This window comes from Alternaria rosae (genome assembly GCF_020736505.1).
Source record: "Alternaria rosae strain MPI-PUGE-AT-0040 chromosome Unknown BKA58scaffold_10, whole genome shotgun sequence".
In the NCBI taxonomy this organism is placed as follows: domain Eukaryota; kingdom Fungi; phylum Ascomycota; class Dothideomycetes; order Pleosporales; family Pleosporaceae; genus Alternaria; species Alternaria rosae.
Window position 1 is genome coordinate 22,953 of NW_025763579.1, and position 12,217 is coordinate 35,169.

General features: G+C 53.1%; 7 protein-coding genes and 1 non-coding gene across 8 annotated transcripts; 5 read left to right on the forward strand and 3 right to left on the reverse strand.

The window, feature by feature from the left end:
- Positions 1-23: 23 nt before the first annotated feature.
- BKA58DRAFT_323331 (tRNA-splicing endonuclease subunit sen54 N-term-domain-containing protein) lies at positions 24-1,343 on the reverse strand (the record flags this gene model as incomplete). Its single annotated transcript, XM_046167908.1, has 2 exons — positions 24-1,182; positions 1,240-1,343. The coding sequence occupies 2 exons, from the start codon at positions 1,341-1,343 to the stop codon at positions 24-26; spliced, it is 1,263 nt and encodes a 420-aa protein (XP_046021044.1).
- A 662-nt stretch (positions 1,344-2,005) lies between these two features.
- Positions 2,006-2,776, forward strand: BKA58DRAFT_36862 (zinc-binding domain-containing protein). Its single transcript, XM_046168944.1, has one exon. The coding sequence runs from the start codon at positions 2,128-2,130 to the stop codon at positions 2,593-2,595; it is 468 nt and encodes a 155-aa protein (XP_046021045.1). The 5' UTR covers positions 2,006-2,127; the 3' UTR covers positions 2,596-2,776.
- On the reverse strand, positions 2,666-4,215 carry BKA58DRAFT_36840 (cyanide hydratase). The gene is made up of 4 exons (XM_046168941.1): positions 3,958-4,215; positions 3,652-3,905; positions 3,036-3,597; positions 2,666-2,982 (listed from the first exon to the last, which is right to left on the reverse strand). The coding sequence occupies exons 1-4, from the start codon at positions 3,985-3,987 to the stop codon at positions 2,737-2,739; spliced, it is 1,092 nt and encodes a 363-aa protein (XP_046021046.1). The 5' UTR covers positions 3,988-4,215; the 3' UTR covers positions 2,666-2,736.
- Positions 4,216-4,519: 304 nt separating this feature from the next.
- BKA58DRAFT_36820 (uncharacterized protein) lies at positions 4,520-6,245 on the reverse strand. Its single transcript, XM_046168935.1, has 2 exons — positions 5,789-6,245; positions 4,520-5,715 (listed from the first exon to the last, which is right to left on the reverse strand). The coding sequence occupies exons 1-2, from the start codon at positions 6,142-6,144 to the stop codon at positions 4,698-4,700; spliced, it is 1,374 nt and encodes a 457-aa protein (XP_046021047.1). The 5' UTR covers positions 6,145-6,245; the 3' UTR covers positions 4,520-4,697.
- Position 6,246: 1 nt separating this feature from the next.
- Positions 6,247-7,795, forward strand: BKA58DRAFT_36828 (uncharacterized protein). Its single transcript, XM_046168937.1, has 4 exons — positions 6,247-6,653; positions 6,706-6,800; positions 6,849-7,433; positions 7,484-7,795. The coding sequence occupies exons 1-4, from the start codon at positions 6,353-6,355 to the stop codon at positions 7,679-7,681; spliced, it is 1,179 nt and encodes a 392-aa protein (XP_046021048.1). The 5' UTR covers positions 6,247-6,352; the 3' UTR covers positions 7,682-7,795.
- A 387-nt stretch (positions 7,796-8,182) lies between these two features.
- On the forward strand, positions 8,183-9,522 carry BKA58DRAFT_472462 (uncharacterized protein). The gene is made up of 3 exons (XM_046175281.1): positions 8,183-8,288; positions 8,345-8,914; positions 8,965-9,522. The coding sequence occupies exons 1-3, from the start codon at positions 8,229-8,231 to the stop codon at positions 9,367-9,369; spliced, it is 1,035 nt and encodes a 344-aa protein (XP_046021049.1). The 5' UTR covers positions 8,183-8,228; the 3' UTR covers positions 9,370-9,522.
- On the forward strand, positions 9,486-11,402 carry BKA58DRAFT_391850 (uncharacterized protein). The gene is made up of 4 exons (XM_046170950.1): positions 9,486-9,641; positions 9,704-10,481; positions 10,573-10,661; positions 10,731-11,402. Exons 1-4 carry the CDS (start codon positions 9,524-9,526, stop codon positions 11,147-11,149), a joined length of 1,404 nt encoding a protein of 467 aa, XP_046021050.1. The 5' UTR covers positions 9,486-9,523; the 3' UTR covers positions 11,150-11,402.
- Positions 11,403-11,450: 48 nt separating this feature from the next.
- Positions 11,451-11,524, forward strand: BKA58DRAFT_t78. Its single transcript has one exon. It is a non-coding gene; the product is annotated as a tRNA-Ile (tRNA).
- Positions 11,525-12,217: the final 693 nt, after the last annotated feature.

A 12,217-nucleotide genomic window follows, 5' to 3' on the forward strand; every position in this document is an offset into this window, starting at 1 on the left:
GATGACAAGCTGAATGCTCATGCTCAGCGACCACGTCCTCTTCCCCTCCCTCTCCCCCTACCGCCTCCTCTTCCTCTACCACCACCCTTCCCTCTCGGCGCTGACCTCTCATAAATCTTAACCTCGTCGAACGGACTATCGGCAATCCTCAGGTAGCTCGGTATGCCATTATCCACTACTGCCACTACTACATTTCTGCACCCATGCTTCAGCCTCTGATTCGGGTGACCATCCCCCTTGGGTCTATCCTCTGGCACCTGCGCCATGAGATCATTAAGCTGTGCACTTGTTGGTATGGGTGTCGAACGTGCGTCGACGACGCATATGCGGAAGTCTGGGGGCCCGCGGGCAGACTTCTTAAATCGGGCCGTGGTGCGGTAGACGTCGAAATGAACGCGGTATGGGTTTTCTGACGATGGTGGGAGGATAAAGGTCGGTGGGACGGAACGGTCGTAGGTGGGTATCAGCTTGAGTAGGCGGTAGACATCGTTGTAGCTTCGGTACAAGCCGGGCTTGATGAGCGGGCCAAAAGCAAGGTTCTCGGCTGAGATCTGGTATATGGGCTGATTCAGTCGCCGCCATAGTTCGGAGAAGAAGCGTGTGACTATGCCTGGTCCTGTTCCGGTCTCCTCTTCCGCCTTGGGTGGTGCTAAGACGACGTCCCCTCTGTCATGGTCCCAAGTTCCTGTCCTGAAGATGACGTATCCCGACCTCTTCAATCCCGCGTAGACATTGTACATCTCCAGTGTCAACTTTCCCCCTACGCCGCTCTCAAACCCGATGAAGGCGGCATACGCCGACTGCAAGCTCATTGGCGCGCCATCTTCAGTCCTATATACTGTCTTGTCGCCCACCTCTCGCTTGACCGGCCATCGCACATCCAATGTCCCTCGCTCGAGCAGGAACAAGGCTTCTTCCGGCAGTAGCCACTCTCGTCCTCCTTTGTTTGTGCCGATTGTTTGGAAGTGCTGTGAGCGGACCTTGTCGACGCATGCCATGTTGCGCTCTGGGTCGTACATGGCCAAAATGTGGCCCTTTTGCGTGTGCGTCCGCTGCCATGAGAGGACGCCGTGCATGGCCCGGCGTGAAGCCTCTAGTGTGTCGAGCTGGAGGTTCGTCTCATGACTTTCGAAGTCCTTTTCGCCACGCTTAGGCAATGTGGGATGCGCGCTGTCTTGTGCTCTGCGGTAATCATGTCAGCAATGCGACAAGAGGATGAGTGGGCATGTGAAAGCCTACGTGAGTTTGTCGAGCTTCAGGAAATCTTGCGCTTCTTCTGTCGGGTCGTAGTCGGCAGCGTCAGGTACGCGCAAGTGCGACGCATCTTCGTCTGCGTCGGCCATTGTTATGGGTGTGAGGTTGTAGCGGCTGTCATAAGTCGGAAGTTCGGTGATGGTGGGGAAGATTTGGATAAAGTAAAGTTGCGACAAGGATCCATGACTCCCGCGGCGGCCCTTTGCACTAGTGGCGGCTGGCATCTCGCCTACAACTCCGCTATCATCACGACACCTCCTGGTCATGACATCTGAGCCCAGCAGCAATTCATCGCTGCACATTGAGCGCCCATCCTTAACCCCTGGAGATACTGCAAAAAACAACAAGTTCTAGCACGTCCAAAACACGACCTCCTGCGGACGACCGGAGCGCTTTAGTCATGCCAGCAAAGCGAAACACCGAAAACAGTAGACAGAGTGGCGTCATGTAGTTGTCGGAATCTTGCGCATGGAGTCTAGGCGCAGGTTTTGTCTGCGTTTGTTCATCGCAATAGATAAGACCCCACGTCGGGTCGACAGAGGTCGCATGTCGCGTAGACCGTCCTTGCCAGCCTTGCGCCACCCCGCCTCGCGATTTGAGGAACGACTAACCACGCCTCTACAGAGCATGCCACCGCTGAGGGGTATGCATATTGTGTAACATACGCTGCAGTACAACTCATCAGGGCGCGGGGTAACGTCTGCGGCTGTCGCCTGCTGGAAAGATTGGTGACATTCATCCAAAATCTCGTGAGTTGTGGTTCATTAAAGCATGCGCCGTTGAGCAAATTCACGTCGATTCATAGTTCCCCACCACTTGATTGCAACCCCAGCGTCAACCATATACAACTTCCATTCCAAGAACGATTAAAAGATGGCAAAGAAGAAAGGTCCACCAAAACCCACCCGCATGTACCCATCTCTACACCCAGACGTCGCCCTCGCAGTGTCGGAACACATGACTCCACTCCCTTTCAACGAGACGAACACCAGCCAAGGAACCAACAAATCTTATTCCACTTTTGTTATTGGCGAATTCCGCTGTCACAACAACACGTGCCCAACGCATGCGTGGACAAGCGGGAAAGTGACGATACTCATACGGCGATATGCGAACGGCAGTTACAACGCCGAGGTGTTCAAACAACGCTGCAGATCTTGCAACAGATTGGGGAAGCTGAAACTGGACAATGCCTCCTACATTGATCGCGTTTCGTACAGGCTTCTGGCTTGGAGTGGGGTGCAACAGGCTTCACGTGGGTACACGGAGAAATACACACCACCGCACAGGAAGGATCTGTGTGAAGGGTGCAAACGAGGTATATGCCCAGAGTCTTTGTAAGCAGCAGAGATGTTCAGAATATCATGCTTGTGATTGCTTTCTTACGTAATATGAGTGGAGATGTTCGATTTATATGTTGCTGTCGCTACGTCAAATTCGACACATGGATGATTCCAGAACCCTTGTCGCATCATCTCAAGTCTAGAACGCAGAGCTCACCGGTCCATCCACCGCACCCGCCTTCTGCTTAGGCGCCTGCGCATCAAGCGGAACATTCAACCCCAAGCGCTCCCTCGTAGTGTAACTCGCAATCCCACCATTCGTATCAGCTTCAGTAACGAGCTCCTTGCGACGAGTGTCGACCAGCAAACGGATGAGATCAGGACGCATGTAGTGACCAGAGAAGTCAGCCAACGCCTTGGTCAGGTGGCACTCGTTAAGATCGATCTAGGATATGTCAGTGGTCCGATCAGGCTGGGTTGGTGGTAAGGAGAGCTTACATCGACAAAGAGAAGGCCGTCAAAATCTTTGTCAGGCTTGGCAACAAGCGTACCATCAGGCTTGTAGATACGCGCATGCCCGTTGTAAGTCGAAGGATCAGTCTCTGGCTCCACCCCCTCAGGCGTCGTCTTCTTCAGCCCCTCAACACTTAACCTCTGAAACGGCGCCAACGTCCACGTCCCCGTCTCAATCGCATACGCCGGCGTAACAAGATCACTTGCCGGATCCGCGACATTCGTCGCCGGATCGGGATACTTCAGCGTCTCCTTGCCCGGGTAGACAGGCCAGGCGGCGATGTGGATTTGCTCTCCTTCGGACACGTTGAGGGCTTTGAGAAAGGGGTTCATGTTCTCCCAGCAGTTGAGCTGGCCGAGGCGGCCAAGTTCAGTCTGCGTGACGGACTTGAAGGTGTCGCCTGCGCCGTCGCCGTAAACGAGTTTTTCGACGTGTGTGGGCTTGATTTTGCGGCGGTGGTTGATGACTTCACCGGTAGGATCGATCAAGGCCTGCGCGAGGTAGAGTGTGGCGTGGTCGATCTCGGAGAAGCCGAGGGAGACGTAGCTATGCGCATCGTCAATACGAGTTGCAATACTTATCCAAGGCAACTAAACTAACATCTGGTTATCACGAGCAGCGCGGCGGATTCGACGGAACTCTTCGGAGTCCATGGGAAGCGAGTTCTCACGGTACCCCTTGAGCATCGGAAGCGATTGCTGGTAGTTGATCTTCCACATCCAGTATGGATAACCGGGAATCCAGACCTCGGGGAAGGCGATGAGCTTGCAGCCTGCATCGCCTGCTTCTTTGATGAAGTTGATGGTCTTGTGGACGCCGGCTTCGAGGTCGAACCAGCATGGCTCGGAAGTGACCTATAACTTGATGAGATGGAGTTTGGTGTGGAAAGTGACATCAGGTACTTACACAGGCAGCCTTGTACTTGGTGAGAGGCATGGTTGCGAAATATGAACTGAGCGGTTGTATGTTTGGGTTGTAGATAGAAGTTGAAAGTGTGCTGGATGATAGCCAGAGTCACGGCTGTTGTCAACTCTTAAATACCTGTCGTGATCTACAACCCCCTCCTCTATGGTTACACAACAGTCTCCATACACCATCACGCTCATTCTAGACACTCACTGTTTGTCAGAGTAGCGCCAGGAGCATCTTCCCTGCACTGGGCCTGCAGCCGGTTAATTGACGTGCTTCTGCGAACGTGGTGTGATCTGCCGATAACGAAGTCGAATGAAAACACAGCAGTAGGTGCAACGACTGCACCAGGCAGTAGAATTGTGGACTGATGTTCAACATCGATGTCGATGCTCAGTCGAAAGCGTTGATGCCGTAGACGCCGCAGATGCCGCGACCCAGTGTTAGCGGCATCGTTACGGCGCCGGTCGGCATCTCGCCGTGTTACGTCCTGTAGCACCCGAACAACGCCGTAGTTGATGTAATGCGTTTTTGACTCTGATAGAAAGGCCGACGAACAAGCGACGAGTGTCGGGTCTGTGGGCGTCTGGTCTTGCGCTGCTCGAAAATCGAGCACGTATTGCCAGTGACTACCCCCATGCTTGAAATGTTAGAAAACAGCATATTTGAGACGAATGAGAAAGATGACGAAATGAAGTTATACTAGTTTCTTCGTAGCTCCATCTTCGATGAGAGGTCTATGCCTTGATGTTCGCTGGCTGCTTGTAGTATTTACTGGGAATGAAAGGCATCTTAGTCACGACAGCCTTCCTCTTCCTGCCACGCACGATGACTTCGACTTCAGTCCCTACCTTGTGCATGCCGTCCTTGACGTAACCCATGGAGATGTTTTTCTTCATTGTGGGAGAAGGGCAGCCAGAGGTGATGGTGCCAATCTTCTCACCAGCCTCGTCGACAATCTCGGCACCTTCTCGTGCAGGCGAACCTTCTACAATGAGACCGACACGGCGCCGCGATACACCACCGCCTTCAGACTTTTTCTTCAACTGCTGCAAGATGACGGAGTCACCGTGGAAGCCGCCTTTTGCGCGGCGGTCCTTGCCGATGATCCATGATAGTCCAGCCTCGACTGGAGTGGTCGTGTCATCAAGATCGTGGCCATACAAGCACATGCCCGCCTCTAGTCTGAGGGTATCACGCGCTCCTAGACCTGCGAACCGCAGCTCATTCTTGGCAGAATCGAGCAGGAACTGGGTCACGGCTTCGGTGGCGTATGCAGGAATGCTAATTTCGAAACCATCCTCACCGGTGTATCCACCTCTACTGACGAGCACCTCGGCATCAGTACCTTTGATCACGGCGTTTGTGCATTGTCCGAAGTAAAGCGATTCGAGATCCTTCTTGGATTTGTCGTCAAGTACGCGCGACAGTATCTCGGCGGATAACGGGCCCTGGAGGGCGACCAGACCCTGCCCATCGAGTACGTTCCACTCCACGGGTTGATCGGGGTGTGCATTCTTCCAGGCCTCTAGCTGCGTCTTGAAGTATGCAGTGTCCTTTTCCCTACAGCCGGCATTGGTGACGACGTAGAATCGGTCGGGTAGACGCGTGACAACGGTGTCGTCGACAATTCCACCTGTTGAGTGCAGCAGTGTTGACAGAGTGGACTGGCGTACGGGAAGTGAAGACAGCGAGGACGGCGTGATGCTCTCGAGGAAGGCTTCGGCGCCAGGCCCGGAAAAGTGGTGCTGGACCCTGAATGAATTAGCGCTCGGAACATGATTGGAGTAATTGACTATCGGCCAATTCAAGAGTCGCTGCAACTTACATATGCCCAACGTCGAACAAGCTGGCCTTCTCGCGCGTCCAGTTGTGAGAGTCGATAATGCTCATGTCGCTGTACTGGACGGGCATGGCATATCCGCCAAATGGCACAAACTTGGCGCCATACTTGCTGTGAAGCTCGTACAAGCCCGTCTTGCCCAGCTGCTCGTTTGCGCCTTCAGAGGAAGCATACCGGACTTGCTGCTGCGATAGTCGTGTGAGGTTGCGGGGACGTGGGGCTCGAATCGCGCGCGTTCTTGTGGAGTAACTCGCGACCTGGGAATATTCTGTCCTCCAAATCCGCGGCGCAAGACCATTGACGGCCGGGCGCATCGCCAGAACAGCTTTTTTCGAGGCCATTTTGCGTGGGTGAGGGAGGAATTCTGTTGTTCAGTTCCCCGACGGGTATACACGGCGGCCTATATAAACGCCAATGACGGCAGCTCCCAGCACCCTAGGCCCCGACGAGGCCCAAGCTCCCCCGACTGGATTCCATCCACCGAAACGGCCATCGTTCCCATAACCGCCTATATCGCGCCCCGATCGCCCCAGACGAACTGCAGCAACCATGTCCAAGGGGAGCAAGTACCTGCTGGTGTCGCTGCCGACGTCCATCTCGCCCTCGAACCACGCCGACGACGCCCTGACAGCGCTGCGCTCCACCGTGACCAATGACGTGGGCACCACCTCCCCGTTCGCCATACCCAACTTCAAGATCGGAACCCTCGATGCACTCGTCCAGCAGGCGGACGACCTCTCCAAGCTTAACAATGCCTGCGAGGCGGTAGTCGCCAAGGTGGGCGACAGCCTGAGGCAGATACTCGACGGCGACGAGGGCAAGATACAACAGCAGAAGACGATCAACGACAGTAGGTGGAATGGGCAGTATGCGATTGTTGTCTAGCAGCTCACATGATGTAGAGCCTGTCGACCAGTATCTGCGCAACTTCCAGTGGAACAAGGTCAAGTACCGGGCAGACAAGCCTATTGCAGACCTTATAGACGCACTGCAGAAGGTGAACATTACACACGATTCGCGCTGTAGCTATGGCTAACGAGAACAGGAAATACAAGGCATCGACAACGACGTCAAGTCCAAGTTCAGCCAGTATAACCAGACCAAAGGCGCCCTCCAAGCCGCCGAGCGGAAGCGCACAGGAAACCTCGCGACCAAGTCCCTCGTCAACGTCGTAAACCCCAAATCCATCGTCCGCGACTCGGAATACCTCGATACGCATCTCATCGCCGTCCCCAACAATAACGTGAAGGACTTTTACAAAGACTACGAGGAGCTATGTCCGATGGTCGTGCCCCGCTCCGCCAACGAGCTCGCCAAAGACTCAGAATTCACGTTGTTCGCTGTCACCACTTTCAAGAAGCATTCCAACGAGTTTGTCCACAAGTGCAGAGAGAAGCGGTGGACACCCAGAGAATACCAGTACAAGGAGGGCAACAAGGAAGAGGAGGCCAAAGAGGCGGAACAATTAGCCAAAGACGAGAAGAAGCTATGGGGCGAGGCGTTACGGCTGGGCCGCACAGGATACAGCGAGAGCGCCATGATCTGGATCCACGTCATGGCGTTGAGGGTATTTGTCGAGACGGTGCTGCGATACGGTCTACCGCTCGACTTCGTATGCGGTATTGTCCAGGTGAGTTTGACGTACCACGAAACCTACCAAGCACCTGCTAACTTGCCCAGACCGATCCAAAGTCGGCAAAGAAGGCAAAGTCAAATCTCGATTCGGCTTACGCATATCTCGGCGGCAACGCCTTCGGCCGCGACAGCAAAGGTCGCATCCAGAAGGACGACCAGGCTCTGTCAACGGACATGGCACAAGCCGGTCAGATGGAGCAAGAGTATACGGCGTACGTCTATTATGAATTTGAGGTGCTATAAGATGTTGTCGAGACGGCAATGACCGTTTGATGGGGAACAGCACGGCTTAGACTCATAGTTGGAGTTTTGTAGATAGCTTTCCGCGAAAGCAGAATGAGGAACATGGCATATTTCATTTCCGTCCATTCTCATCATCGTACAGTGCAGATTTGGGGCAGTCTGCAAGTTTCCTTTATAAACAAAGAATCACATGTTCTGATCGCTCACTTCAGAATCTGGACCGCTACATGCCCTTGCATCCGACCAATCCATTGGACATAACCTACATCCTCCCCTCAGTTTCAGGACCATACGCCCACATTACAAATCCTTTTAGATCAATTTACGCCTTGGCTGCAGTACGGCGAGAACGTGAGTTTGACCACTTGGAACGAGGATGTGTGCGATGAGATCATGTTAGGTTGAGTAAAGGAGTAGATGTTGCGGAGTTAGCGCTGCCAGGTCCGGGCGGTGACAGAATCTTAGCGTGCCTGGCATTGAAAGTGCAACTTCTAGAAAAAAGTTACCCGCACCCAATCGCAAACCAACCAACACCGACTCGCCCACCATGCCGTCCACTCACAATGCGGAGAAGCCCTGGGATACAGATGACATCGACAAGTGGAAGGTACGTTTGCGCCGGAATTGCGCGCATCGAGAAGATCGTCTCTAACGCTCGCGCAGATCGAGCCCTTCAAGCCCGAGGATAACACGGCCGGCGCCTTCACCGACGAGTCTCGCTTCAGCACGCTTTTCCCCAAGTATCGCGAACAGTATCTGAAGGGATCCTGGAAGTTTATTACGCAAGCGTTGCAGAAACAGGGTGTGGGCTGTGAGCTCAACTTGGTCGAGGGCTCCATGACAGTATGGACGACACAAAAGACATACGACCCGGCGGCGATATTGAATGCGCGCGACTTGATTAAGCTGCTCGCGCGAAGCGTACCGGCACCGCAAGCTATCAAGATTCTGGAAGATGAGGTGGCTATGGATATCATCAAGATACGGAATCTAGTTGGAAACAAGGATCGCTTCGTCAAGAGGCGGCAGCGCATATTGGGGCCAAATGGATCGACGCTCAAGGCGCTGGAGTTGCTTACGGAAACATACCTGCTGGTGCAAGGAAACACAGTCGCAGCCATGGGTCCTTACAAAGGCCTCAAGCAGGTACGGCGCATTGTCGAGGACACGATGCACAACATTCATCCCATCTACGCTATCAAAGAGCTCATGATCAAGAAGGAGCTCGCCAAGGTAGGCTTTATATGCGCAAGCTACATGGACCACACACTGACCTTATCCAGGACCCAGAGCTAGTCAATGAGAGCTGGGATCGTTTCCTACCCAACTTCAAGAAGCGCTCCCTCAGCAAGCGCCGCGTACCTCACAGAGTCACCGACAAGACGAAGAAGACATACACACCGTTCCCACCGCCGCAGGAGAAGAGCAAGGTCGACCTGCAGATCGAGAGTGGAGAATACTTTTTGGGCAAGCATGCAAAGGAGAGGAAGGTGCAGGAAGAGCGGGAGGAGAAGATGAAGGACAAGATGGACGCCAAGAGGAAAGAGCGGATGGCCGAGTATGTTGCGCCGGAGGAGGATGGCGGCGAGAAGAAAAAGAAGAAGCGGAAACGGGAAGAAGGCGAGGGCAAAGAAAAGAAGAAGAAGAAGCGCAGTTCCGATGGCGAAGTCAATGGCGATGCTGCTTGATTTGTATTATGCGATGCAAGTTCGACGCTGCAGTGAGTGCTGCTGGACGTGGAGTATGGGCGCATTTGCTTCTTCTTGGGAGAACATCAAAAAAGCATTGACAGGTGTTTAGGTTAGCTTGATAAGTTCAAATACCCAATTCTGTATTACTACCATGATGTATCGCTTTGTTAACGTTTTCCGGGCTCAAGTAAGCTCACGGCTTGGCGCTCTATACTTAGCGACACGCGCCAAACGTCTTGCGTCTCATCCGCGAACATGCCATAATACACGTAAGTCGACTTCGCGCGTTCTTCATTATGTTAACACGAACCCATATTAATAGCCTGGTTAGTTCTTGTGTGGCCTTACCGGAGTCAAACCATAATGCGGAGCCATCCCATTTTCCTAGCACACGTTGCATGCGTTGCGTCTTCGGCAATACCTTGGCATCAACAATGTTGGCAACAAAGTCCACTCTACATCCTCTCTCTCCAAACCTCACTTGATGGATCACAAGACTTTGCATCCTGCTCCCCGTCTTCTCACATATCAGATATACAAGACGAGCAACAAGAGTCACCCTACGCACCATGGTCCCACCAACCACTCTGCACACCCCATCTCCCCGGCCTCAACGACACACTCTGCATCTACACAGACTCTGCCTTCAGCCAAGGCCGTGGAATCTCAATCGTCACAACACCATCGCTAGCCCAACAATTCGCCGCGCTCCCTGCTTTCCTTAAACCCTCAGCCCTCGCCTCGTCGGACATCAACACCCCAACCAACATCTACACCGCAACGTCTATCCCAGGAAAAGGCATCGGCATGCTCGCTACCCGCCCCCTCAACTTTGGCGACACTGTGACAAGCTACACACCAGCTTTCATTGCGTATCTAGAATCCGAGCTTTCTACTTTGGATAGGGAACAGCTTTGGCGTATTGCGATTGAGCAGTTGCCGGAGGGGCTAAGAGAAGGGTTTTTGGGGCTGGCGACGGTGTATGGGGATGAGAGGGTAAAGGTGCAAGATGTGGTTAAGGCGAATACGTTTCAGGTTTTGGTTAGGGGGAGGAATCATCTGGCGGTTTGGCCGGAGACGAGTCGGCTGAATCATGCGTGTGCGCCCAAGTATGTTGGTTCCTTGAATGAGGGTTGGGGATGGGGGATGAAGACGAAGATGGGAAGGGGTGTGGAACGTATGCTGACATCGCGACGATAGTGCGCAATACGTTATCGACACCAGCCTCTTGACTCATACGGTGCGCGTCACACGGCCAATTGCTGCGGGTGAAGAGATCACAATCTCATGTAAGCAATTTTTCACGGCAATGCGCCACTCGCCACAAGGCTTCCCCTTGAAAGAACTGACAGCCGCAGATACCTCCCCCATCGAACCAACACCAGAACGACAACAGCATCTCCAAGCAGGCTTCCACTTCACATGCACCTGCCCGCGCTGCACATCCCCCTCTTCCGACGCCACGCTATCTCACATCCACTCCCTCCAATCCCAACTCAATGACTGGTCACCCACTTCATCCGCCTCACCCGCTATGGCGGAAGGATTGCTAACGATCTACCGAGGAGAAGGGCTAGAAGGCTTCATGGATGTGGCGTACGGGTTCGCGGCGTTGGCGCACAGTGCTGTTGGTGATGCAGAAAAGGCAGTTGACTTTGCAAAGAAAGCACAGGAGGCGATCTTGATGAAGGATGGCATGTGGACGGAGAACTGGAAGATTTGGGAGGAGTTGATTGGGGATGTTGAGGCGCACTGGAGCTGGAGACGGAGGCTGTAGGGGGCGCTGAACAGGGGAATGATGCTGCGGTAATAATCAGTATATGTTGCGATTGTCCTGGTCGCGGCTCCGCTCTCGTAACGATTGGTATTCCAAGGCCTCCTCTTACTCCATAATGTGAAGAGTTACAAAGTGTAAGATACTTTCCAATCACAGTGTTCGCTCCTTCCGGCTGAAGTACCCCACTTTCCTACGAATTTCTCGGCCGTCACGAGAGCGGCTTTTCAGGCTTGTAACGCTGGTCAAGCGCAATATAAATTTTGCAATTTTCAATTCTTCCATCCAATTACAAGACAACATCGGTCGCTTAGCTCAGTTGGTTAGAGCGTGGTGCTAATAACGCCAAGGTCGCGAGTTCGACCCTCGTAGTGACCATCACAGTCGTTGTCCTTTCTTTTTTGCCGATATTATGTGCTTAAGAGACGGGTCTGAAGCGGAACCTATGTTTTTGGTCTCCTTGAGTTTTTAAACTTCGCTGGAACTCGCGTCCTCTACAAGAGATTAAGCACATGCGGAACTTACTCTACTTCAGTCTCAGTCTCTATCATGCATCTCTTCTTGCTCCTCATCGTCTTCCCAGAACTGTTCCGGGTGCGCCTTCCTCATGTCTAAATAAATGTTAACTCTCTTTTCAAACCTTACCTGGACACAACGGACACGCCACCTTACCATCGCTCGCCTTATCTTTCTTGAATGCCCTTCGCAATTGCTTCTCGCGCGTATGCGTGTTTCCTTTAAGATGAACTTTGAGCTTCGAACGCGGTAGCTAGCTTTCTTCCATCGTGCGATCTGCCACTCATCTGTAGCACATACATCGCGAACATGTACATGTATGCTCTAGACTACGCATTGCCGGTAGTAAACCAGCAAAAGAATCAAGCTGTGTTGCGCTTCGAAGGCGGCTCGCAATTTTTGAAGAGAAAGAACGTCTCTTTCGTTGACGTGGAGATCTAGTACGGGCCGGTTTGAGTGGGCGCAGTCATAGTAGTTGACGTGAGGATTGTTACATCGTACCGGGGAGATGTCAGTACGTTACCATTGCTGAAACAGGTCGGTGAAATCACTACG